Source organism: Lathyrus oleraceus, chromosome 3 (assembly GCF_024323335.1).
Source record: "Lathyrus oleraceus cultivar Zhongwan6 chromosome 3, CAAS_Psat_ZW6_1.0, whole genome shotgun sequence".
Lineage (NCBI taxonomy): Eukaryota > Viridiplantae > Streptophyta > Magnoliopsida > Fabales > Fabaceae > Lathyrus > Lathyrus oleraceus.
This window is the reverse complement of record NC_066581.1, coordinates 14,058,368-14,084,101: the sequence shown is the minus strand read 5'-3', so window position 1 is coordinate 14,084,101 and position 25,734 is coordinate 14,058,368. Positions and strand designations below refer to the sequence as shown.

General features: G+C 36.3%; 1 protein-coding gene and 1 pseudogene across 1 annotated transcript; one reads left to right on the top strand and one right to left on the bottom strand.

Annotated features, from left to right (window-relative positions):
• The first annotated feature begins 206 nt into the window (after positions 1 to 206).
• On the top strand, positions 207 to 1,628 carry LOC127129419 (uncharacterized). Its single transcript, XM_051058607.1, has 4 exons — positions 207 to 431; positions 534 to 824; positions 901 to 1,002; positions 1,170 to 1,628. The coding sequence occupies exons 1-4, from the start codon at positions 357 to 359 to the stop codon at positions 1,626 to 1,628; spliced, it is 927 nt and encodes a 308-aa protein (XP_050914564.1). The 5' UTR covers positions 207 to 356.
• Positions 1,629 to 25,420: 23,792 nt separating this feature from the next.
• Positions 25,421 to 25,520, bottom strand: LOC127133710 (uncharacterized; annotated as a pseudogene).
• Between the last annotated feature and the right edge of the window lie 214 nt (positions 25,521 to 25,734).

Here is a 25,734-nt window from a genome sequence, read left to right as displayed (position 1 = left end):
CCCACCTACCACACACATGCCCTCATCATCCACGCATCATGGGGGATCTCGCATCCCACACCCACCACGTGCCACAGATATACTCGTGCCTGAGGAGCAGGAGGAGCAGGATGACCAGGAGCAGCAGGATGACCATGTTTTAGAGCAACCAACTGCAAATCCCACAGAGTATGAGATGATTGATGGCAGATATTTTATTGAGCCATGTGGAAAATCGTAAGTATCTAATTTATAAATTTTATTTAGTATACATGTTTCCATGTTTCCATGTTTATAATTAACACTTATTCAAATTGTTGTTTAGTTTCTCTCCGAGTAGGCCAGCTGCACAGTGTGTAAAACATGTGATTCAACAAATGTATAAAAAAGCTTGGAAGTCATTCAAAGAACTTTCCAAGGATGAGAAAGATGAATGGTTTGATAAATTTAAGGTAAAATAAATTTTATTGTTGTTATTTTAATTAGTTATTTTATTGTAATATATTATCTAACACTTATCTAACAATTTTTTTGAATGTCATACAACATTGTAGGAAAAGTGTACGTGGAATGTAATGGATGAATATATGATTAGAAAAAATTATCGGGGAAGAACATCTGTCCGACTTTCTGACATGCTTAGGCGTGTCAGACTTGATTGGGAAGAACGAAATATTCGTCCCAACTGGATAGGCAAGGAAGTATTTGACGAACTTCTTGCCTATTGGGCTACCGATAATTTTAAAGCTAAATCTCAAAAAGCAAAAGACATGAGAGCATCCGAAAGGGGGGGTTGCCTTAATGCTACAGGAAGTATAAGCATTGGAGAACATGCAAAACGGATGGTAAAAATTATAACTACGGTTTAAAATTATATTTTGATTTATTATGTGTTTAATTAAATTTATTTATATTAATCAGACTAAGGCACAAGGAAGACCCCCCCGACTTAATGAGTTGTTTGTGAAGACCCGTACAAAAAAATCGGGGGATTTGGTTGATGATCGGTCGAGAAGAACTATAGTAAGTTGTTTCTATTTTATTTTTTTTTGTTAAAATTCTATCAATTTTGTGGCGTGAATTTCACGTGGTAATAATGTTTGTGGCATGAATTTCATGTGGCAACAATATATGTGGGATTCTTTTCATGTCACAACTGTATCTAATTATTTTATTTGTTGTATGTGTAGGAGGAGTATCAAAGATTGCTCACACAATTTCTAGTTGAAAATCCTCAATATACACCTGTTGGTTCTAATCCGCTTGATCCACGCGTGGATATGTATATTTGGAGCTTAGTCACTGGAGGGAAGGGACGTAATGGGTGTTTTTTTGGTGTTGGTCCTTTGGCTGGCAACTACAGAACCGGAGATAGAACTTTATTTGATAGAGTTGCAAGTGGGGAAGGAACGTCCCGTCCAACACAATTGACACCTGAAATGATGGAAACGGTGAGGCAACTGGCTCTAACAGAGGCTAGACGAGAGACGGCGGAGCGTGAGGCGGCGTTAAAGGCCGAATTAGAGGAAATGAAAAAAAGACAACACGATATGGAGGAGCAAATGAGACAATTTATGCAGTCCATGAGTAGAAATCAAAATCAAAGAACAACTGAAGACGATGAAGATGACGACGAATTTGATGTGTAATATTTATTTAGTTTTAAATATTAATTTTTGTATAAATAATTACTTTGCTATTTTTATAATACATTTTCATATGTGTAATTTTAATTTAAAAATATTTCACTTAATTATTAATTATTCTATATTTTATTATTTATTAATTATTTTATCTTTTATTAATAATATAATTTAATAATAACAATATATTTTATCTTTTATTTTAATTTTGTTTTTAAGTTGTGAAGTGTAAATCACGTGGGTAATTTGCCACGTGATTTTCATGTGGCAACATACCATCCATTTTCAAATGTTGTGACGTGATATTCATGTGGCAAAGTTGTGTCATGAATATCACGTGGCAAAGTTTAAGCGCAGAAGGAAGTTAATTCACAATGTTGCGACGTGATTTGCCTTTGGCAAATTAGCGACGTGTTTATCACGTCACAAAAAGTTGCCACACGCGTTCCAGCGACGTGAATCAACACGTCGCTATTTTTGACTAGTGAAGTGATTTTCACCTTTGCCACGTGATAATCATGTGGCAGGGGGGAGTTTTTCTTGTAGTGATTAACTACAAATTTAATTTAAAAGCAAACAATGATCTAAATACCATGCAAATATTTCTCATGCATTCATAAGAAATTGTTTCAACATAAATGTTTAAATAAGGTACAGAGTAAAGCATACTCCCTCCGGTCTCATATGTAAGCAAAGAAAAAAAAGCTCACCCTTTAAGAAAGTGGCTATATATCATTTAAGTAATGGAAAATATACATTTTTTCCATATTTACCCTTATTTATTAATTTAGAAATAAATTAATATTTTTATTATAACCATTTAATGGTTAGTCAATTTTTATTAATACCATTTAATGGTTAGTCATTTAGTGGTTATATATTTTCACTTTCATTCTTTGGAGTGATATTTTCTGCACTTTCATTTGTTGGAGTTTGAATTGTTTCAGGAACTTTATTGTCTTCGATACCTAAATCAAAAGATGGAAACTCATTAGCTAAATGACGTGAGTTTGCCATTTTTAGCGTATAAAAAAAAAAAGGAAGAACAAGACTCATGGAGTTTTGTACAAGATGATACTGCACCATTTATAATAGGATATGACTTTTCAAAAGCCAATGATAACAAATGCAACGTTTCAGAATAAATGCTCTTTTGGAAGTGTAAAAAGTGGAGTTATTATAGGAATAAACATGAATATTGAAAAACTAAATTTGAGGTTAAAATTGGAATGGTATATTTAATTGTAACCATTGTAATTAATTTTTGCTTATATTTGAGACTCCAAATTTTGTTTTTTTGCTTACATATGAGACCGGAGGGAGTATATTGCATAAATGTATATAGGAAAAATGTGTGTAATTTATAAATTGATAAGAAATATTTTTTATAAAGATCTATAATTAGTTTTTTTTTTATAAATGTCTATAATTTTAATACTTTCTTTTGTCCTCTATTATTAAAATTAGATTATGAATTTAATTTAATAAATTATTAATCATAATCTTAATATATTTTTTCAATTTATAAATTACATTTTATTTAGTACAATTAAAATATGATTTCGTATCACACTATTTATTTTTTATCTTTACAAATAATTATTTCTTTCGTGAAATAGATAAATTATTCCTAAATATATAAATTTTTACAATTATATTTTTTTATGGCATCTTTTTTAACAACTTTGTTTTTAATAACAAAATTATGTTATTGTCTAACCAAATAAATCATGTTTACTAATTTATATTTTAATTTTTATTACTTTTTATAAAACTAGTAAAGGACCCGTGCGTTCGCACGGGTCGCGCAAGTGCAATAATTTATTTTAAAAAAATTAAAATATAATATATACTAATTTTATATTTCTAATTAGATCGATCTATATGAATATTTGTATATATATCTTTTAGATCGATCTATATGAATATTTGTATATATTTTATATTTGTATCTAATCAGAAATAGAACAAATATTTATATTTGTATATACAATTTGAAGAAGGTATATTATCCAATGACATAATTTTGAAGAAGGTATATTGAAAAAATCAATTTATCTAATATTAAGTATAAATATTTGTTCTATTTCTGATTAGATCGATCTATATGAATATTTATATATATATCTTTTAGTCGACAGTGATTTTAAAATTCATTTTAAAGATTCAAGTTATAATATTTTACTTAAAGTGAATTGTCATTATTTTTTTTTTGTTTTGTCAAACTCATATTTATTTATCTTTAATGCATAATAAAATGTATTGAAAATCCAAGGTTATGAAAATGAATCTTAAAATTCAAAAATAAAAAATATTCAATGTTTCAGTTAAATAAACCATTCATTTTAATTTTCTTTTATAAATAAGTTAACCATTGTTTAATAGAGATTTTAATTTTCTTTTATTAAATAGAGTTTAATACGAAATTATTTATAGGAACATGAAATTAACTGTATTATGGATTGTAATTAGGATAATTAAGTAATTATGGTAGTAATTAACTTTTATATATTAAAAGTAGATATGTGAACAAATGCGCTTATCAAAGTAGTACTTAGGCTAGAATTTTTTAGTAGTTAAGTATAAAGTAAAACACAAAAAAAGTAATACTCATTTATTGGATTGATATGCATTGGTTTTTCCTAGTTAAATATAGAGTAAAACACAAACAAACTAACACTCATATTTTTGATTGATAAGTGGAGTAATCCACTATTTCATCCGAACTGTCACACCCTTCGTCTTGGTCCAATATAGTTGGATCTTTTGGGAGGATAATAACCTCAAATCCAAAATTCTTCCCAAATTCTCTGGCATCATAGGTTAATCTCGACACAAGACCTCTTTTTTGTACACAAATGACCGTGTTGGGAGGTTGCACCCGTATATCAAGCAGTTCTGCGTGATTGTTAATTACGACATTTTTTATGGTTTTGGAAGCTTCGGATGTGGAGCATGATGCATCAATATCCATGGTCTATATAAAAAAAATGAAGATTTGAATAAATTATTTATCAAATAAAGAAGTAATTGTAAATTAGTGCAAGTAAATAAGTAAAGGAATGATTGAATTATTAACAGGGAGTTAGATAAACAATCAATATTAAAAACAAATTAGTTATTAAAGGAGATAATGTTTATGTCGATAAGATGTTCACATATCATTGCTCTTACTTCACTATTTATTTAAGTGTATAATGTTGATTGGTTCTGAAAGTCTCTTTAATAACTACATGTAAATATTGATGCAGAAAGAAAATTCAAAACAATAAATTCTCAAGGCAATAATCGAGCTAAATAAAGAGAATCGAAATTGAAGACGAACCTTTCCAGAATTTGAATATCACGCTCAATAACCTGAAAGAGAAATGAAATGACATGCATGATCAGAGTAAGAAAATAAGAGCGAGAAATTTGTCAACAACAAGTAATCCAATATCATGGCTTTCTTGAGATTGTTACCATATTCTTCCTCAAAACAAGAACAAGAGGTGTAGATCAAGAATGAAACGTACCTCAAAGAAGAACCCCCAAACTCTAAAAAGACAATCGATTGAAGAAGGATTTGCAATGAGGAAGTGTTTGCTGGGTTTGCGATTCACAGAAAAATTGAAAGACGAAGAGGATCGCAGATGAACCGATTGAGAAGAGTTTTGTGGGTTTCTTATAATTTCCAAATTCGCAGAAAGAAGAATGAACGTTGAGTTTTTCTAGCTTGGATTTTAAGTTTAAATAAAGCGGGAAGCAGAAACATTTGGAAACAAATTTATAACATAACTAGTTCTTAAACATGTGCCATATACGGAAACTTAATTATTTATAAATGTAAACTTGTAATATTAGATATTAATTACAAAAAAATCAATCATAGTTTAGAATCAATTTTAAATAATACATTTATTAACTAAAAATTAAATAAAAATCTAAGTTTGACTAAGATTATGATTGTGATTATTTACTAATGTAGTAGTAGCACAAGCGACAGAGCAACATTGTGGATTGTGAAATATGTTGGTTTTTAAAATACTCATTTAATATTATTCATCAGCGACTTAAGCCGAACGTTCTATAATCAATCTTAAGTTTAATTTTCTTTCTAGACTCGGTTACACAATCTTTCTCCTAATGTGTTCAAACAATCTAGAGTTTTCAGATCACAACACATGAGAACCATACAACACATAGGTAAATGACAATAATAACACATAAGAGATAAAAAGAACGTTAGAAGAAAGCGAATAAACAAAACTAACATTCTTCGCAAAGTTAATTAAACGAGGCTTGACTCCCTAGCGAATGTCTCCTCAACAAAGTCGTCAGTTGTCGCAACGCGAAAAATACCATAGACGCTCACACGCTCGAAATAATAAAAGAGTCGCCAACGAACTTTATTTATTTCAAAAGAAAAGAAAAAATATCTATAAAACCCTTAAAGAAAAAAGAAAATGTTCATCGCAATCAAATTTAGGTTCGAGAGTCGGTTATGTGAGGGGAATGTATTAGCACCACTCACATCTGTTGTACTCAACGGGAACCATTTAGTTAATTTTACGAATAAGTGTTAGTGTAATGTTATTTGACTTCTTCTAGTTATTTAAAGTTTAAAAGGAAAAAGAAAATAACTAAAAATAAGTTTTTTATTAGGGTGTTTGACGAAATGTTGAATCTCGCTCCTACGTATCCTCAAGTGCGATGAGAAATTCAAAGTTACATAGTTTTGGATAGAAAATCATGTATGTGTTGGTTGATTTTAATGATCGATGTTTATGTCACATTCTAGCGATTAAACGTTGCTTGTATGTTCGCACATGAGATGCTTAGGCGTGTGTTCGTATCGCGGTAGAATGGATTATTTGTTTATGAAAAAGTTTGATGTCACGCGGAGGCGAGAAAAGATATTTAGATTGGTCGAGTTGTTTTTATGTGGAAGACGGGTGATTTAAAAAACAAGCTAATTACGGCTAACATTCAAATAGTCGGGGAAAAGAAATGATATTACTTCTAGACCAATCATTTTTCATCCAAATTGAGTTATGAAATTTGTGAGGCGAATTAAGTCATAAATCTTTAACGGAAGACAAGTATTTGAACAACAAGGTAATTACGGCTAGCACTCAAATACATGGGAAAAGAGAGGATATTACATCCAAACGAATCATTAGTCATCCACTAAAGAAAGAACTAGATTCGTTTAATTAACGTGTTTCTAACGGAAGATAAGTATTCAAACATAAAACTAATTACAACTAACATTTAAATACTCGAGGAAAAGAGAGGATATTATGTCCAAAACAATCATTTTCAACCGATTTAATTTATTGCGAAAAAGCTTTCGAAACGTTTTTGGTTTGGCGGAAAAAAGCTTGATGACATTGATCAAGTGTTTGATTCGTGTTGTTTTGAAAATAGTTTTTTGATGGTGAAATGGTTTTCAATTTGATCTTCAAAAGATGTTGATCAAATGTTTTAATTTATAAAATATTAATTTTAATTATTACTTTATTTAATTAATTAAGTTAATTAATAACTATTAAGCAAACAAATAATATTCTAAAACAAAAGTAAAGGGAGGGGTGCATTAATAACATGAGGTATATAAGAGTAAAAGCAAATAATAATGGGCTTAAGGCCCACTAAACTGACATAAAAGATAAGTAATAAATAAATAAAAACCAAAACAAAAGAGGATTAGAAAATAAAGGGGGGGGGGGGGGGCGAGGAGAAGAAAATGTGCAGCCTACTTAACAAAGGCCCAAGAGCGCTGAGTCAAAGAAGAGTCCATGAAGTCAAATGTTGACTCCATTTTGATGCACTTTGAAATTCTGGTATCAGATATAAGATGTCGAAGATAATGTCACGACACTAATATCTGTTAACACAAACAGGATAAAGATACAGAATGGTAAAGCAAAAGACACAAGCAATTGTTAACCCAGTTCGGTGCAACTCACCTACGTCTAGGGGCTACCAAGCACGGAAGGAAATCCACTAAAATAGAATCAGTTTAAAGACTCTCCGTACACTTCAACAAGTTACAGTCTTTCTCACCTAATCTCTACCCGTGCAATTTCTACCTAAGCACTCTTAGATATGAGAACCCACTCACTTCCCTACAATCACACATGTGATCTTAAACAACAATCCCTTGAGAAAAGAAAACACTTTTCAATAACATACTCTTGATTTTACTTCACAATTTCAATCAAGAAGACACACACTTGATCTTGCTTCACAACTTTGATCAAGTAGACACACACTTGATCTTGCTTCATAGCTTTGATCAAGTAAACACACACTCTTGCTTAACAGCTTTAGAGTGACAAATTACAACCACAAATCAGTCCAATTCAATCATCAAAAGATGACTTGAATGGCTTACAAGTCTTACGACTAAACAGACACAAACCCTAGCTCTCTCTCTATATTTCGCTCAGTATTGGTTGTGTTTTAAAACAGGTTTTCTAAGTCCCTTTTTATAGAAGCTTTCAGCTGGGCTTGGACATCTTGAAAACCCTAAATCTATTTTCCAATTAAATCTTTTCATAACAGCTGGTTAGATCTTCTTGGAAAATAAGTAAATCAGGTTGTAATCCATGATTGAATGCGCCAGCTAATCGGATCTTCAATCATACATAGATTGCCATTAATTATGCAATCACAAAACACCAGACATTCCTACTGAATGTTCTGTGTACAGGATGTCATGACATCGGGTCTGACATCCTGGAACAATTCCTGCATAATTCCATAATTCCATTTATAACTTCTAGCAGGTACAACCATATCAGATGCCATGACATTGTGTATGACATCTTGAAACAATTCTGCATGGTCATGTCTTCCATTTGAACTCCAGCAGGTACACACATATCAGATGCCATGACCTTGTGTATGACATTCTGAAACAATCCTGCATGGTTATGTTTCTTAAACTCCAGCAGGTACAAAGGATATCTTATGTTAAGACATCACACATAACATCTTGTGAACTCTCTTTGTTTTACCAAAATTGCTGCCAACACTTAGAACCAACAAACTCCCCCTTTGATAAATTTTGGCTAAAACATATATCTGTCCTTTTTGTTCACAAGAAAACTATCAGCAGTTAAACAACAGTTTAAACAGCAGCAGAAGCAACACAATTACTAGCTATAGCTACTAGTAATACACATGCACAAGGGTACTTCTCCTCCCCCTAAATTTGTGCAACAGAAATAGAATTACTAGTTATGGATGCAACTAGTAAGACACACAAATGCACAAGGGTACTCCTTCTCCCCCTAAATCTGTGCACACATCAAACATATTCCATGAACATAACAGCTACTATAACCACAACACCTGTACCAGCCAGAATATCATTCTGACATTTGCTTCAACATCAACACCTGTTCACCATATCAGACAACTTCCATGAACATAACAACTACTGTAACCACAACACCTGTACCAGCCAGAATGTCATTCTGACATCTGCTTCAACATCAACACCTGTGCACCATATCAGACATCCCCTTTGACATCTGTAAACAGAATAACATTCTGTTTTAACACCTGTTTACTTCCTTCAATAATAGCTGTCCTTCAGTCCAGCTACATACATCTCACAACTCCTACATACATCTCACAACTCCACAACTGCTTCCACATCAACACTTCTCCCCCTTTTTAGTCAAAATTGACCAAAGGTGACCAATTAGACAAAATAAATGTCAATTAGTCTATCAGAGAATGTCAGATCAGATGTTATAACAATAAACATGTTAAAACATAATAGTTAGGCAGTACAAACCATCATCATTCACAACTATGATAGCTGGGATAGTGAACAAATCCAAGGAACTCATCAAGAGCCCAAAATATTACAAACAGGCATCAATGAGGACTGCCACAAATTACACATTTTCAAAAATAACAAAAAAACTTCAGCATCCAAACATCAGCACCAGAACAGCTTCCAAAATATCAGTCAAATATCAGTCACAACAGCCACACAGTCTTCACAGCACACCTCACACAGCCAGAAATATCCTCTGGGATATTAACCACAAACTCCTTTGCTTGCTATAGGTTCTCATGAACACAGATCCCCAACTTCTCCCTTAAACATTCAAATTGATTGGCATCCAAAGCTTTAGTAAAAATGTCAGCTAATTGCTTTTCAGTAGTAACATGCTCCAGAGCTATGATCTTCTCTTCAACAAGTTCTCTAATGAAGTGATGACGAATGTCAATGTGCTTTGTCCTACTATGCTGAATAGGATTTTTGGAAATATTTATAGCACTCAGGTTGTCACAGTATAATGTCATGACTTCTTGTGTGACATTGTATTTAGACAACATTTGCTTCATCCAAACCAGTTGAGAACAGCTACTCCCAGCTGCTGTGTATTCAGCTTCAGCAGTGGATAGAGATACACAGTTTTGTTTCTTGCTGAACCATGAAATCAAATTGTTCCCCAAAAAGAAACATCCTCCAGATGTGCTCTTCCTATCATCAACACTTCCATCCCAACCAGCATCACAGTAACCAGTCAGCATAGATCCAGATCCATGAGTATACAACATCCCATAGTCACTGGTGCCATTGACATATTTCAGTATTCTCTTTACTTGGTTTATGTGACTGACTTTTGGTTCAGCTTGATACCTAGCACAAACACCTACAGCAAATGCAATGTCAGGTCTGCTTGCTGTTGTTAGACGGTGTGGCTAGTGATCGAGAGGGCGGGGGGGGGGGGGGGTGAATAGATCACCTCTTAAAAATTAACGGATTTAACGTTTAATCAGAGTTTTCAAAAATGGCGGAGAGATCGGTCCCGAATCGACTTCCGTCTATTCTGAACCGCTACTAGAAAGCCGGACACGCAAGTGCAGTTGCTGGATTTTAATGAGAATGACAGAAATAATACACACAGAATTTTAACAGATTGAATGCGCTTATCCTCAAATACTATTTCCAATGAACACAATCAAGTTAACCGTTTTGTCAAACAGTTGGTGTGTGAGTGTTTGATGATAAACAGCAATGGAGTATGACTAAAGGTTTTATTATCACTGCTGTCCAGAAATATGATCAATCACCACACACTAACAGAATTGCAAAACAGTTTTGAAACGTAAAGAAGATTAAGGTAAGAGTACGATACGCAGAGATTTGTTAAGGAAGTTCCCCACGTCGTCCTCGCGTGTGGGTACGTCTCCCTCTCAATTTCAAATGAAATTGAGAACTTTGATTATCAATTATTGCCGAATCCGTTGGTACAAGGTTTTGATACAAAGACAGAATTTCTAAACTCCAAGAACCTCTTCTTGTATAAACCTTCACTTGATCTGAGCTCGATCAAGATTTTCCTGCACAAAGTTGCAAACAATTCACCGGTTCCACGACCTGCTTGCGAAATCCCCCGATCTCCAAACGCAACGCTGCGGCTGAATCTGTTCTGCAAATGTGACTCCCAAACCCTCAAGAACACACCAGTTCTTGAAGGACAAACCAGTAGGTTTTTCCTAGAAACCCCCTTCAATCTTCGACTCAGCTAGATCCTCGATCGTTCCATTGCAACCCACAGCTAGATCCTTGATCACACCACTGAACGTTATCTCAATGCTTCTTTAATCCAAAGAACAAGAATTGTTATGTGTAAATGTTCTTGAAGAGAAGTGATTGAGAAGATGAAGAAGATGAAGTCTCTTTCAGGTTTCTATGTGCTCACTGACAATTGCTCCAACACTTCTTTGATCTTGTGTTCAATTGTCTTTTTGCTCAATGAATTCGTCGCTTTCACCTGCTGTTGAAACCTGTATTTATATCCTTTAAAAAAACAGTTGCTGTTATGACTTAAAATAACTCTGTGTATTGATACATACAAGGGTGTATCGATGCATACTGTAAGTTGCATAGATTTTTGGTGAAATTAACAAATCATGTATCGATGCAGGAATCGTGTGTATCGATGCATGTGAATTTTACACTAATATGTATCGATGCTCAATGCGTATGTATCGATGCACAGGCTGACTCAAGTAGTCATGTATCGATGCAGGTGTCGTGTGTATCGATGCACAGAGTTTTTGGCTTTCCATGTATTGATGCATGGTTCGTATGTATCGATGCATACTGAACAAGAATTGTTTTGTGATTAATCACAGGCTACATGTATCGATGCAAAGGGTCATGTATTGATACATACTGACATAAAATGCATTTTAATTGTTATTTTAAAGGAAATTTTCAATGTAGGCTTATATGTGTGGTTATGCAACAATAGAATGGGATGAATTACAAAGTAAGAACACAAATATATCATGTAATGCAATGCACAACCAATTTGGATGATGATCACACAATTTGCTATCATTAAAAGTTAATTCAAGTTAAAGAATTCTTTCACAAACTCCCCCTTTTTGATGATGGCAAATTCTTGGCAAGATGTGTGATACTCCCCCTGAGTTTGTGCATATCTGCATTTTTCTCCCCCTTTGTCAACATCAAAAAGAGGAAGAACCATAGTTATCAAGCAGAAAGTGAAGCAGGGCATGGCAAAATGGATAATAGGCTATCAATCACAAAGAAAGAAGCTGCAAGTTAAAGAATCATTCACAAAGAATCATTCAAACAGTAAGGGCAATAACAAATAGGGGTAAACAGAAATTGAAAAGCATTTTAAGTGTGCGAACAAGTTTAAGAGTTACATAAGCGAAACCATATAATGTGCAACAAAATAAAACATGAGCAATATGAAATGAAATGCAGTGAGATGAAAGGGTGATTGGTTAATTTGGATTGTTGCCACCACAGGACTCCTCATCATGTCTGTCAGGATCTCGGTAGCTTGGCGGAGGCGGAGGAGGAGGCATTGTGTCTGGATTTTGGCCCATGATCCCAGGATTTTCACGACAATCATCCATAAAGCCGGACATTTCGTTGTAGAACACCTGATGCCATTTTACCAAGTCTTGGTGCCAAGCGTGTTGATTGTGATACATCCGTGTATGCTCATCATGCCAGTCCCGATGCTCGTTGTGCCATTCAGTTTGTTGAACATGCCAGTACCGTGCTTCTTCATGGCGTTCTTTGTTGACGATTTCCATCTGTTGAAGCATGTGAGTGATGTCCGCATTTGGTGTTGAGGATGAAGTACCACCGGCGAATGGAGGGGCTGTAGGTTCAGGTACGTAGTTGGTGGGAGACCACCTTCGTGGCACCCACTCACCCCAACCAGTGTTGGCCTCAGCTTGAGGCACATCTGTTTCAGGCGCATCCTGCATTTCTTCATCAGGTTGTTCTTCAGCAACATGGATGCGTTCAGAAGGCACATCAAAGTTGTAAATTCTGGTTTTGGATTTTCTTTCAAAAAAGTAGAAGCATTTGCGGTCTTTGTCCCATCGATATCCCATATGCGATAGAGTGGCATAGTCAAATTCTTGAGCTGCAGATGGAGATAGGAGAGGCACAATAGGTAATGTAACTTTCCAAAACTTGAGAATTTTCATTACTTGAGAGGCATACCCTAGAGCCACAGTTTTGGAGCTGTCTCGCACATGAAATAGACGTTTTACAAAGTAGTTCGCCCAATTTAAGTGAATCTTATTTTGCAGAATGTAGAGAAGATGTATGCTAGGCCTATCCAACCGAGAGTGGCCACTGTTGGTTGGACGCAGAATGTGAGTAATGATCCAGTGAAGAATACGCGGAGTTTGTTTGATCATACCTGACGTGACGTGTTCGTCCTCACTCAACGGTCTATCAATCTTTAGGATAGAAGTTGTAAAGTCCTTCAGGTCAAATTCAGGATCAAAATGCAGGTCATGCCAGGACTTGAAAGCCATCGACGGAAGCGGCATTTGAAACACTGTTTCCCAATGACAGGCTTCAAAGGTATATGTTCTGACTCCGATAGAACACCGGAACATATAGCCTGTACCAGTTTGTAAACCAGCATAAAAGGCCCGGATGAAATCCTCATGATAGTCATCTTTTGTAGATAGAAAGGACCCAAGTCTTTGTGCATGTAACAGTTCAACTACTTCATTTAGGTGCAGATGAACAGCATCTGTTTTATCAAAGATATGAGGTTTCATTACCAACCTGGCCTTGAAGGATTCCTCAAATTCAGCAGCAATGGCAGGATGAAGAATGTCTAAGGCATTTGAAGGAACATCTGGTGGTTGCTGAGACGTACCGGCTGCTTCCTTTCCCTTTCCTTTTCCTTTGGCTCTGGCTGGAATGGTGCGTGGAGGCATGGTGATATGAGATTTAGGGTTTTACCAAGTTTGTGAGAGAGTGAAGATGAGAAGGATTAGGGTTAGCCACTGGTTTTGGGGTTTTTGAGGGCAGATGAGATGAAGTAATGAGATAAGAGATGATATGATTGGTTGATGTGTCGATGCATGAGAGAGAAAAAGAATGCATTTAATTCAGACGACAGCAGTAAGTATCGATGCAGAGAGTTATGCGTCGATGCCAAGTATTTCAAAATTGTCATGTGTATCGATACATGCGATGGATGCGTCGATGCCTAGTGTTTACAATTGCCTTGTGTATCGATACATGCGATAGATGCATCGATGCATACTGAAGCAGTTTTTCAAAAAATTTAATTTCAGAGCATATGTATCGATGCAGGCTTCGTATGTGTCGATACATACTGATGCTGAACTGGTTTTTAATGAGTTTTAATGCAGTATGATTATGCAGTTGCACTATGTCATGATAATTTTGCTCAGAAATCAGATTGTTAATGAGCACACATTATAGACAGGAAGTATATGCAAGCAAACTTTACATCAACTAGAGTAAGCATATTTGTTCTAACAAACACAATCACTAATCAATAAGAAAATTGTAGAAAGGATTGATATTACCTCTGTTGGAGAGATCTTGTGAAGGATAATTGACATCTAAAACAGTGCTTGTCACACACGGTGAGGCATAATATAATTAAGATGTAAAATGCTTATGACATCAAATGAGATAGATCTAAGATTCCTAATTCACGACGTATGTTGAAGAAAGGTTCCGTTGCCAATGGTTTAGTGAAAATATCAGCAAGCTGATTTTTGGAGTCAACGTGCTCAAAGACAACGTCTTCTTTTTCAACATGATCGCGAAGGAAATGATGTCTAATCTCTATGTGTTTAGTGCGTGAGTGTAAAACAGGGTTTTTAGTAAGGTTTATGGCACTAGTGTTGTCACATTTGATAGGAATACGTTTGAGTTGAATGTTGAAGTCTTGTAGTTGCTGCTTAAGCCATAAAATCTGAGCGCAACAACTACCGGCTGCAACGTATTCGGCCTCTGCAGTTGACAAAGCCATAGAAACTTGCTTTTTGCTGTGCCAACTGACCAAGGAGTTTGAAAATAGATGACACGTACCGCTTGTACTTTTCCTATCTGATTTGCAGCCAGCAAAATCAGAATCGGAGTACCCTACTAGGCTACAATCACTTCCTTTAGAATACCAAAGCCCATATTTAGATGTTCCATGAAGATATCTAAATATGCGCTTTACCGCTTTTAGGTGCGATTCTTTAGGATTTGATTGATAGCGTGCACACATACAAACACTAAACATGATGTCAGGTCTAGAAGCAGAAAGATACAAGAGAGATCCGATCATACCTCTGAATCTTTTGACATCTACACACTTACCGTGCTCATCCTTTTCTAGATTTCCGTTGGTAGGCATTGGAGTGTCGATTGATTTTGAGTCATTCATTCCAAAGCGCTTGAGCAGTTCTCTGCAGTATTTTGTTTGACATACTGCAGTACCTTCATCAAGTTGCTTTATTTGCAGTCCTAGGAAGTAGTTTAGCTCCCCCATTAGACTCATCTCAAATTCACCCTGCATAACCTTAGAAAATTCTTCGACCAAGTGTATGTTAGTTGAACCAAATATGATGTCGTCGACATAAACTTGAACTAAAAGAATGTGCTTCCCTTTGTGTTTAATAAAGAGAGTATTGTCCACTTTACCTCTTGAATATCCATGATCAATTAGGAATTTGCTAAGCCTTTCATACCAAACCCGAGGGGCTTGTTTAAGACCATACAAAGCTCTTTTTAATTTGTAAACATGATCTGGATTTTCAGCATTTTCAAAACCGGGAGGTTGTGAAACATATACTTCTTCATTTATGACACCATTAAGAAAGGCACTCTTTACGTCCATTTGGTAAAGCTTAAAATCCTTAGAACACGCATAAGCAAGCAAGAGACGTATAGCTTCGAGGCGAGCAACTGGAGCATAAGTTTCCTCATAGTCTATGCCCTCCTCTTGGTTATATCCTTGTGCTACTAAGCGTGCCTTGTTCCTAGTAATCACTCCGTTTTCATCAAGCTTGTTTCTAAAAACCCACTTAGTGCCTATGATATGATGATCTCGCGGACGAGGGACAAGTTCCCAAACGTCATTTCTTTTAAATTGATTAAGCTCTTCTTGCATGGCCATTAGCCAAAATTCATCAATCAAGGCCTCTTTGGCATTTTTAGGTTCTACTTGTGAAACAAACGCGAAGTGAGAACAAAAGTTACTTATCTTAGACCGGGTCATTACTCCCTTTGAAATGTCTCCCAAAATGTTGTCGATGGGATGGTCTTTTGAGGATCTCCAAGCTGTTGGAAGATCATTCACTTCAGCTGTCTTTTCTTCCTCAATTTCTTCATGACTTGTATCTTCCTCCTTCTCAAGGGCAGCTGTTTTGGACTGATCAATTTCCTCAACAGCTTCCTTGAGTATGTCTTCTGTAGATACACCTGCGTCATCAAAAGAAATACCTTTTCCGACATTTTTCGGATAAGATTCATCAAAAGAAACATGAACCGACTCTTCAACAGTAAGTAAACGCTTATTATACACTCTATATGCTTTACTTGACATTGAGTAACCAAGAAAAATACCTTCATCCGCTTTTGCATCAAACTTCCCAATATTTTCCTTACCGTTATTCAAAACAAAACATTTACAACCGAATACGTGAAGATGTGACAAGTTTGGTTTTCTTCCTTTCAAAAGTTCATAAGGAGTTTTGTTCAAAATAGGGCGAATTAAGATTCTGTTTAGGACATAACAGGCTGTGCTAACAGCATCAACCCAAAAGTATTTTGGTAATCCACCCTCATTAAGCATTGTTCTTGCCAACTCCTCTAAAACACGATTTTTACGCTCCACAACGCCATTTTGTTGTGGAGTGCGAGGGGCTGAAAAGTTATGCTCAATGCCATACTTGTCACAAAACTTCTCAAAGTGATAATTTTGAAACTCACCACCATGATCGCTACGAATTGTAACTATTTTGGAATTCATTTTGTTTTGGGACAGATTTGCAAAATTTTTAAAAGCAGAAAAAGTTTCATCTTTGCTATGAAGGAATATAGTCCAAGTGAATCTAGAGTAGTCATCAACTATTACAAAGCCATAGTAGTTTCCACCTAGGCTCTTTGTCCTAGAAGGTCCAAAGAGGTCCATATGGAGAAGCTCAAGGGGTCGTGAAGTTGAAATTACATTTTTAGATTTAAAAGACACCCTTGTTTGCTTTCCCATTTGGCACGCGTCACATAGGTGGTCTTTTGAAAATTTTAATTTTGGTAGACCAACTACTAGATCCTTAGATACAACCTTGTTTAGCAAATCGAAGTTAACATGAGCTAAGCGTCTATGCCAAAGCCAAGAATCATCATTCAAGGTGACTAGACATTTAGTATTTGTTAACGGTACATCAAACAAGTCAAGCATATAGATGTTGTTTACTCTTACACCCTTAAACACAATGTTTTGTTCAGCATGTTCAATTATGCAGCAAGTTTTTGTAAACGAAACTTTATAGCCCATGTCGCATAGTTGACTTATGCTTAACAAATTGTGTTTAAGTCCCTCAACTAAATGGACATTTGAAATAGTAGTGGTGGAGGGATTACCTACACTACCTTTGCCGAGTATAGCTCCTTTGTTGTTGTCTCCATAAGTAACATATCCCTTTTTCTTTGCCTTGAAATCTATAAAAAGCGATATGTCACCGGTCATGTGCCTTGAGCAGCCGCTGTCAAGAAACCACCTTCTATCTACGGAGGCAAGGCACTCATCCTACAACATCAAAAGAGAGAAGTTGGTCCCCAATTTTCATTGGGTCCAAGAGGGTAAGTGTTAACATGGTTGCCTTTTGGCTTCCATTGATAAATACCTTTAGGGACTAGAAATCTCCTAAATTTGCATTTCTCAATGGTATGGCCAGCATGACAACAATAATGACATAAACCATGATGATGTGTTTGTTGTTTCTTGTTCATTGAATCCTTTAAAATAAAAGAGTATTTTGCATATGGAGGATTCAATGACTTCTTAAACAACTTGGGGTCAACGGCATAAGTAATTTTAGGTTGTAGCGCTTTCTCTAGTTTGACCTTAAGAGTGTTTACCTCTTTTTGCCAAACATAACAAGCGTCACAATACCTAACTCTACTACATCCGTCAATGTCAATAGTTTTTGAATTTTCTGCAATACTAGTTTTCAATGCTTCTAAATCAATTTCAGCTTTGTTTACTTTACCTTCCAAAAAAGAGAAGATATGTTTGTCGGAAGCTAGTCGTTTAAAAGCATCTACAGCTTCGTTATGCAGTTTTTCAAAAGCTATTTTTAATTCCGAAAAAGACATAGAGGAGAAGTTATTGAAGTAGGCTTGTTTTACCTTTTTGTCATTGTTTTTCTTCTTGTGGTAGGACTGAATTTTTGAGTGAGCCATAAGGCACAAATTTGCAGCTTCATCATCATCACTTGAGCTTTGTGTGCTTGATGAATCACTATCACTTTCCCATGCAATATACACTCTCCTTTGCTTGCTGTACCCTTTTGGTGAGTCTTTTCTTTGGTCCTTATACTTCATAGGGCAGTCCGTTTTAAAGTGTCCGGATTTACCACAATTAAAGCATGATCCTCTTCCTCTACTCTTCTTGTTTTCTTCTTGTTTCGAATTTATGGATTGTCTTCGAAACTTCATGAGATTTTTGTCGGAATGCTTGACTCCATTCTTTCGAATGAATCTATTGTATCTCCTTACAAACAGTCCCATTTCCTCATCATCCGAGTCTTTGTCACTACTTGAATCATTGTCGCTTTGCTCTTTTCGTGAGGACTTAGAGCTAGAAGCCACAAGAGCTATTGGCTTCTTCTCTCCCTCTTTGTCTCTTTTCTTTTCCTTCTCCTTCTTACTTTTATTCTCATATTTTTCAAGACTTTCCAAAGCTTGCTGATGTTCTTCCAGCTTTCCAAACAGTGTTGTAATCGTAAGTCTTGTAAGATCGTTGGCTTCCTTGATTGCTGTAACTTTAGGTTGCCACTCCCTGCTAAGACACCTGAGAATTTTATTAGTAGCAATTTCATTGGAAATAGGTTTTCCAAGAGCATTCAATCGGTTAGTTAGATGGGTGAATCTCTTTTGCATGTCGGAGATGGATTCTCCTTGTTTCATGCGAAAGAGCTCAAATTCTTGATTGAGTGTGTTAATGCGGGACTGTTTTACTTCAGTAGTACCCTCATGGGCAACTTCTAAAGCGTCCCACATTTCTTTAGCTGTCGTGCAATGTGATACTCGATAATACTCATCAACACCAAGTGTTGAAATTAACATGTTTCGAGCTCTCCAATCACACGACCACTTTTTCTCATCTTTCTCATTCCAATCATCTTCTGGTTTAGGTACTATGGCGCCAGCCGCATTAGTCATTGTAATTTGAAACGGACCGTTTTCAATGGCAGCCCATACTAACCTGTCCACAGAATTTATATGAACTCGCATGCAGTCTTTCCAGTAGCCATAATTTTCACCGTTGAAAATAGGCGCTCTATTATACGCCCCCTTTGGTTCAGAATCCATACTGTTACAGGCAGCCACAGAGCACCAGCGAACCGGCGCTTTGATACCACTTGTTAGACGGTGTGGCTAGTGATCGAGAGGGGGGGGGGTGAATAGATCACCTCTTAAAAATTAACGGATTTAACGTTTAATCAGAGTTTTCAAAAATGGCGGAGAGATCGGTCCCGAATCGACTTCCGTCTATTCTGAACCGCTACTAGAAAGCCGGACACGCAAGTGCAGTTGCTGGATTTTAATGAGAATGACAGAAATAATACACACAGAATTTTAACAGATTGAATGCGCTTATCCTCAAATACTATTTCCAATGAACACAATCAAGTTAACCGTTTTGTCAAACAGTTGGTGTGTGAGTGTTTGATGATAAACAGCAATGGAGTATGACTAAAGGTTTTATTATCACTGCTGTCCAGAAATATGATCAATCACCACACACTAACAGAATTGCAAAACAGTTTTGAAACGTAAAGAAGATTAAGGTAAGAGTACGATACGCAGAGATTTGTTAAGGAAGTTCCCCACGTCGTCCTCGCGTGTGGGTACGTCTCCCTCTCAATTTCAAATGAAATTGAGAACTTTGATTATCAATTATTGCCGAATCCGTTGGTACAAGGTTTTGATACAAAGACAGAATTTCTAAACTCCAAGAACCTCTTCTTGTATAAACCTTCACTTGATCTGAGCTCGATCAAGATTTTCCTGCACAAAGTTGCAAACAATTCACCGGTTCCACGACCTGCTTGCGAAATCCCCCGATCTCCAAACGCAACGCTGCGGCTGAATCTGTTCTGCAAATGTGACTCCCAAACCCTCAAGAACACACCAGTTCTTGAAGGACAAACCAGTAGGTTTTTCCTAGAAACCCCCTTCAATCTTCGACTCAGCTAGATCCTCGATCGTTCCACTGCAACCCACAGCTAGATCCTTGATCACACCACTGAACGTTATCTCAATGCTTCTTTAATCCAAAGAACAAGAATTGTTATGTGTAAATGTTCTTGAAGAGAAGTGATTGAGAAGATGAAGAAGATGAAGTCTCTTTCAGGTTTCTATGTGCTCACTGACAATTGCTCCAACACTTCTTTGATCTTGTGTTCAATTGTCTTTTTGCTCAATGAATTCGTCGCTTTCACCTGCTGTTGAAACCTGTATTTATATCCTTTAAAAAAACAGTTGCTGTTATGACTTAAAATAACTCTGTGTATTGATACATACAAGGGTGTATCGATGCATACTGTAAGTTGCATAGATTTTTGGTGAAATTAACAAATCATGTATCGATGCAGGAATCGTGTGTATCGATGCATGTGAATTTTACACTAATATGTATCGATGCTCAATGCGTATGTATCGATGCACAGGCTGACTCAAGTAGTCATGTATCGATGCAGGTGTCGTGTGTATCGATGCACAGAGTTTTTGGCTTTCCATGTATTGATGCATGGTTCGTATGTATCGATGCATACTGAACAAGAATTGTTTTGTGATTAATCACAGGCTACATGTATCGATGCAAAGGGTCATGTATTGATACATACTGACATAAAATGCATTTTAATTGTTATTTTAAAGGAAATTTTCAATGTAGGCTTATATGTGTGGTTATGCAACAATAGAATGGGATGAATTACAAAGTAAGAACACAAATATATCATGTAATGCAATGCACAACCAATTTGGATGATGATCACACAATTTGCTATCATTAAAAGTTAATTCAAGTTAAAGAATTCTTTCACAGCTGTGAGATATAGCAGACTACCTATCATGCTTCGGTATAGACTCTGATCTACGCTGACACCACTTTCATCTTTGGATATTTTCACATGAGTAGGAGCAGGTGTCCTTTTATGGCTTGCATTTTCCATGTCAAACTTCTTCACAATGTTCTTGGCATACTTGCTTTGAGATAGAAAGATAGAGTCTTCCATTTGTTTGACTTGTAGCCCAAGAAAGTAGGTCAGCTCTCCAACAAGACTCATCCCAAACTCAGATTGCATTTGTCTAACAAAATGTTCAACCATCTGATTTGACATCCCTTCAAATACAATGTCGTCTACATATATTTGTGCCACCATGAGCTTCTCTCCTTTATTCTTCATAAATAGAGTTTTGTCAATACCTCATTTCCTGTATCCATTGTTAGTGAGGAACACTATGAGTCTCTCATACCAAGCCCTGGGATCTTGCTTCAATCTATAGAAGGCTTTCTTCAATCTGTACACATGTTGTGGAAGATTTGGATCTGTGAATCCTTTAGGCTGTTCAACATATACTTCTTCATTTAAGTAGCCATTCAGGAAGGCACTTTTTACATCCATTTGAAACAGTTTGAATTTCATAATACATGCCACTCCAAGCAACAATCTAATGGGCTCAAGGCGAGCTACAGGAGCAAATGTTTCATCAAAGTTTACTCCTTCAACTTGAGTATATCCTTGAGCTACTAATCTAGCTTTGTTTTTAGTAACAACCCCTTGTTCATCAGATTTATTCTTATATACCCACTTTGTACCTATGACATTTACTCCTCCAGGTCTAGGAACCAATTCCCATACTTCATTCCTCTTGAATTGGCCTAACTCCTCCTGCATGGCATTGATCCAGAACTCATCAGTCAAGGCTTTCTTGACATTTCTGGGTTCAACCTTTGACACAAAGCAGCCATGTGAGATCACTTCCCTTGATCTGGTAGTGACTCCTTTATCTGGATCTCCTATGATAAGATCTTTGGGATGATCCTTATGAATTCTAATAGAGGGTCCCTTGTTGATTTTGTCATCTTCAGGTTCAGCTTGAGGAGGTTCTCCTTCCTTATTTTTGTCTGATGAGTCAGCTGGAGAGTCATTCAGAGATGTCTCGACATCGTCTATGAAATCACTCTGTTGGTCATCAACCACAACATTAATGGATTTCATCAATACATTAGTTCTGGAATTAAAGACCCTGTAAGCTCTACTGTTTGTTGAATAGCCCAGAAATATTCCCTCATCACTTTTGGGATCCATCTTCCTTCTTTGCTCACGATCAACCAAGATATAGCATTTGCTACCAAATACATGGAAGTATTTGATTGTAGGTTTTCTTCCTTTCCAGACTTCATATAGGGTTGTGGGAGTCCCTTTCTTCAATGTCACTCTGTTGTGAACATATCAGTGTGTTCATGGCTTCAGCCCAAAAATGGTAGGGCAATTTCTTAGCATGAATCATAGCTCTGGCTGATTCTTGAAGAGTCCTATTTTTTCTTTCCACCACACCATTTTGCTGGGGAGTGATGGGAGATGAGAACTCATGATGATTTCCTTCTGAAGAACAAAATTCAGCAAATTTGTTGTTCTCAAATTCCTTCCATGATCACTTCTAATTTTGATAATAGGACTTCCTTTTTCTCTTTGAAGTTTCAGACAAAGCTCCTTAAATACTTCAAATACATCAGATTTTTCTCTTATAAAATTGATCCAGGTGTATCTGGAGAAATTGATAACACGAAATTATATCGCTTTTTAAGACTTAATTCAATTAAATTATATTATCATTTACGCTAGTTCATCTCATTTTATCAGATATTATGCAGTATTCCTCTTCTATTTATAGCAGGTACCCATTTTGAAGCAAAAGTGAAAAAGGGAAGAAAAGGAGGTGTAAAAAGGAACAAAAAGGAGAGAAAAGGAACCAAAGGCCAAAGCCCAGCCCAAAGCGCACAAGTCACCAATGTTGTGCCTGTGACGGACGTCACAGGACGCGTGACGAGCGTCACGCGAAGTAGCCTTGTGACGGACGTCACACATGGTGTGACGAGCGTCACACCAGTCCACTAGCTTTTTGGCGCAAGTTACGCTCTCAGAGGAATGGAAGTAACGTTGAGGACTTCGTGTCCTATTCCCAAGCCGTGAATTTAGCACGCTGAAGACTCGTGGAAAAGAAGAAAAAGGCAGTTAGTAGCACTACTATAAATAGCTACCCTAATCCCTCTCGTTTGGACTCCTCTCCTTGCCGTTTACGCACACCGAAGCTCTGCCGATTTTCTGTTCAAGCTTTTGCTTATTTTTCTTTTTTCCAGCAGAATTAATATTGTTTATTTTATTTGTTTATTTTGCAAGTTTTATTTTCTTCTTCCCTTGCAAATTTACCTTTCCCGTTTTTAACTTTTAAATATTTTTCGCGTAGTAGTTTCTACACCGGAAACTACTGTGCAACTTTATACCGGATTTAACCTTACGTTATATTCGAGTTTTTTTTATTTCCTTGATTTAATTTACTGTTTAATTGAAGAATCGAAGAACAAATCCTACCGGCTTGTGGAGGAGTGTTCAAGACCTTTGTATTACGCATTCAGGTTCTCTAATTGTTATTTAATATTTAATGTTTTATTCTATTGTTTATTTACATTGCCTGCCTGAAATGAGTCTGTGTATGCATGATAATAATTATTATTTAGTTAGCATGTCTGGCTAATTCGCCCAGGTATCGGTATGTAAAGTAAGCAGAAAGAGGGGCCAAGACTGAGTCGGTCTAATCAAACTTAAAATTAGAATCAATCTTTTTATGGTCTTAACTTACAGGTTTAATAACAAGATTTTTTACAAAAGTAAAAGACATAAAGAAGTTGAAACCAACAGAGCGAGAGTTTGAGGTTTTAACTGGACAGTGTAAGTTAGTCATTAAATCTATCTCAGGGCGAGAGCAAGTTTTAGAATTAATTAAATTCTGACTTTTTTCCAAAAAGTATTTTTAAAGATTGAATGTGAGGACGAGAGTTAAGCATTTAGATTTAATTGTATAACCTAAGTCAACAGAGCGAAAGTTTGAGATAAGGGTGTTTAAAACGGTCAGTATTTTCTTAAAAAGAGTTTCTGCAACTTTATTGTTTTCAAAATATGATTTTTGACTTAATTATAAGTGACAGCTACATTAATATAAGATCATGGTTTCTTCAACAGAGCGAGAGTTTGAGATAAAACCTTTAACCAATAAAGTTAATCGAAACGATTTGTTTTAAAACCGAGAGACCGACAAGGAATTGATTCCCTAGTTTTGACGAACTACATACCGATATCCGTTTTATTGATATTTAATCTAGATATTAGTTTAGCTCCTAGTTTTTCCCCAAACAATCAAACATTTTCTCCTTAGATTTACGTAGTAACTTTAGATAACGGTACATCGATTCATAAGTCCCTGTGGGATCGATATCTTTTAAAACTACGCGATAGAACTGTGCACTTGCAGTTTGTATCCCATTCTCGACTCACACAGTCGAGCGATCAAGTTTTTGGCGCCGTTGCCGGGGACTTTTATTCAATCGATATCGTAACTCTTCCGTTACGCTGTAGAGACTAAGGTTTCTTTTTCCTTCTATTCTTTCTTTCGTTGATTTGTATGCCACGCACTCGCTCTCAAGGCGAACCGCTCTATTTACGAATCAACGATATCGAACTATATCTCCGAGTCTTACGACGAATTCGGGAATATCGTGCTGAAAACAATCTCCCTCCTATAAACCTTCCTGATATCAAAAACATTTTTCCTTCTTTAACCGAGATGGCAGAACCAGCTCGTGCTCTTAGAGATTACGCCGCTCCATCGCAAGATGAACCGCATTCAAGTATTGCTCCGCCCGCAATCGAAGCAAACAACTTTGAACTTAAACCTTCGCTGTTGCAGGCTGTGCAACAGAACCAATTCTCTGGAAATCTTACCGAAGATCCAAACCTTCATTTATCCGTATTTGTCCAATACGCTGATACTGTTAAAGCTAATGGTGTCACTTCAGAGGCAATTCGACTTCGTCTTTTTCCTTTCTCATTAAGAGATAGCGCTAGAAGATGGCTTCAATCTCTTCCTTCCAACTCAGTCACCACCTGGAACGAGTTGAAGAAAGTTTTTCTTGCCCGATATTTTCCGCCAAGCAAAACAGCTATGTTAAGGGCCCAGATAAACGGATTTAAACAGAAAGACAACGAGTCTCTTTTCGAAGCATGGGAAAGATACAAAGACATGATGAGACTTTGCCCACACCATGGTTTGGAAGACTGGTTAGTAATTCACACATTTTATAATGGTCTCTTATACAATACAAGGTTAACAATAGACGCCGCTGCAGGTGGTGCACTAATGAACAAACCTTATGCTGACGCTTACCAGCTTATCGAGAGCATGGCCCAAAACCACTATCAGTGGGGAACCGAACGAACAACAGTGGAAAAACCTCAACCGAAAACTGGCATGTACGAGATAAGT

Bases quoted from the DNA above. Each gene is read 5' to 3' on its own strand.
- LOC127129419 (XM_051058607.1), top strand. From the start codon at position 357: ATGTATAAAAAAGCTTGGAAGTCATTCAAAGAACTTTCCAAGGATGAG. The intron at 432-533 runs GTAAAATAAATT...ACAACATTGTAG, and splicing joins AATGGTTTGATAAATTTAAG to GAAAAGTGTACGTGGAATGT. The intron at 1,003-1,169 runs GTAAGTTGTTTC...TTGTATGTGTAG, and splicing joins ATCGGTCGAGAAGAACTATA to GAGGAGTATCAAAGATTGCT.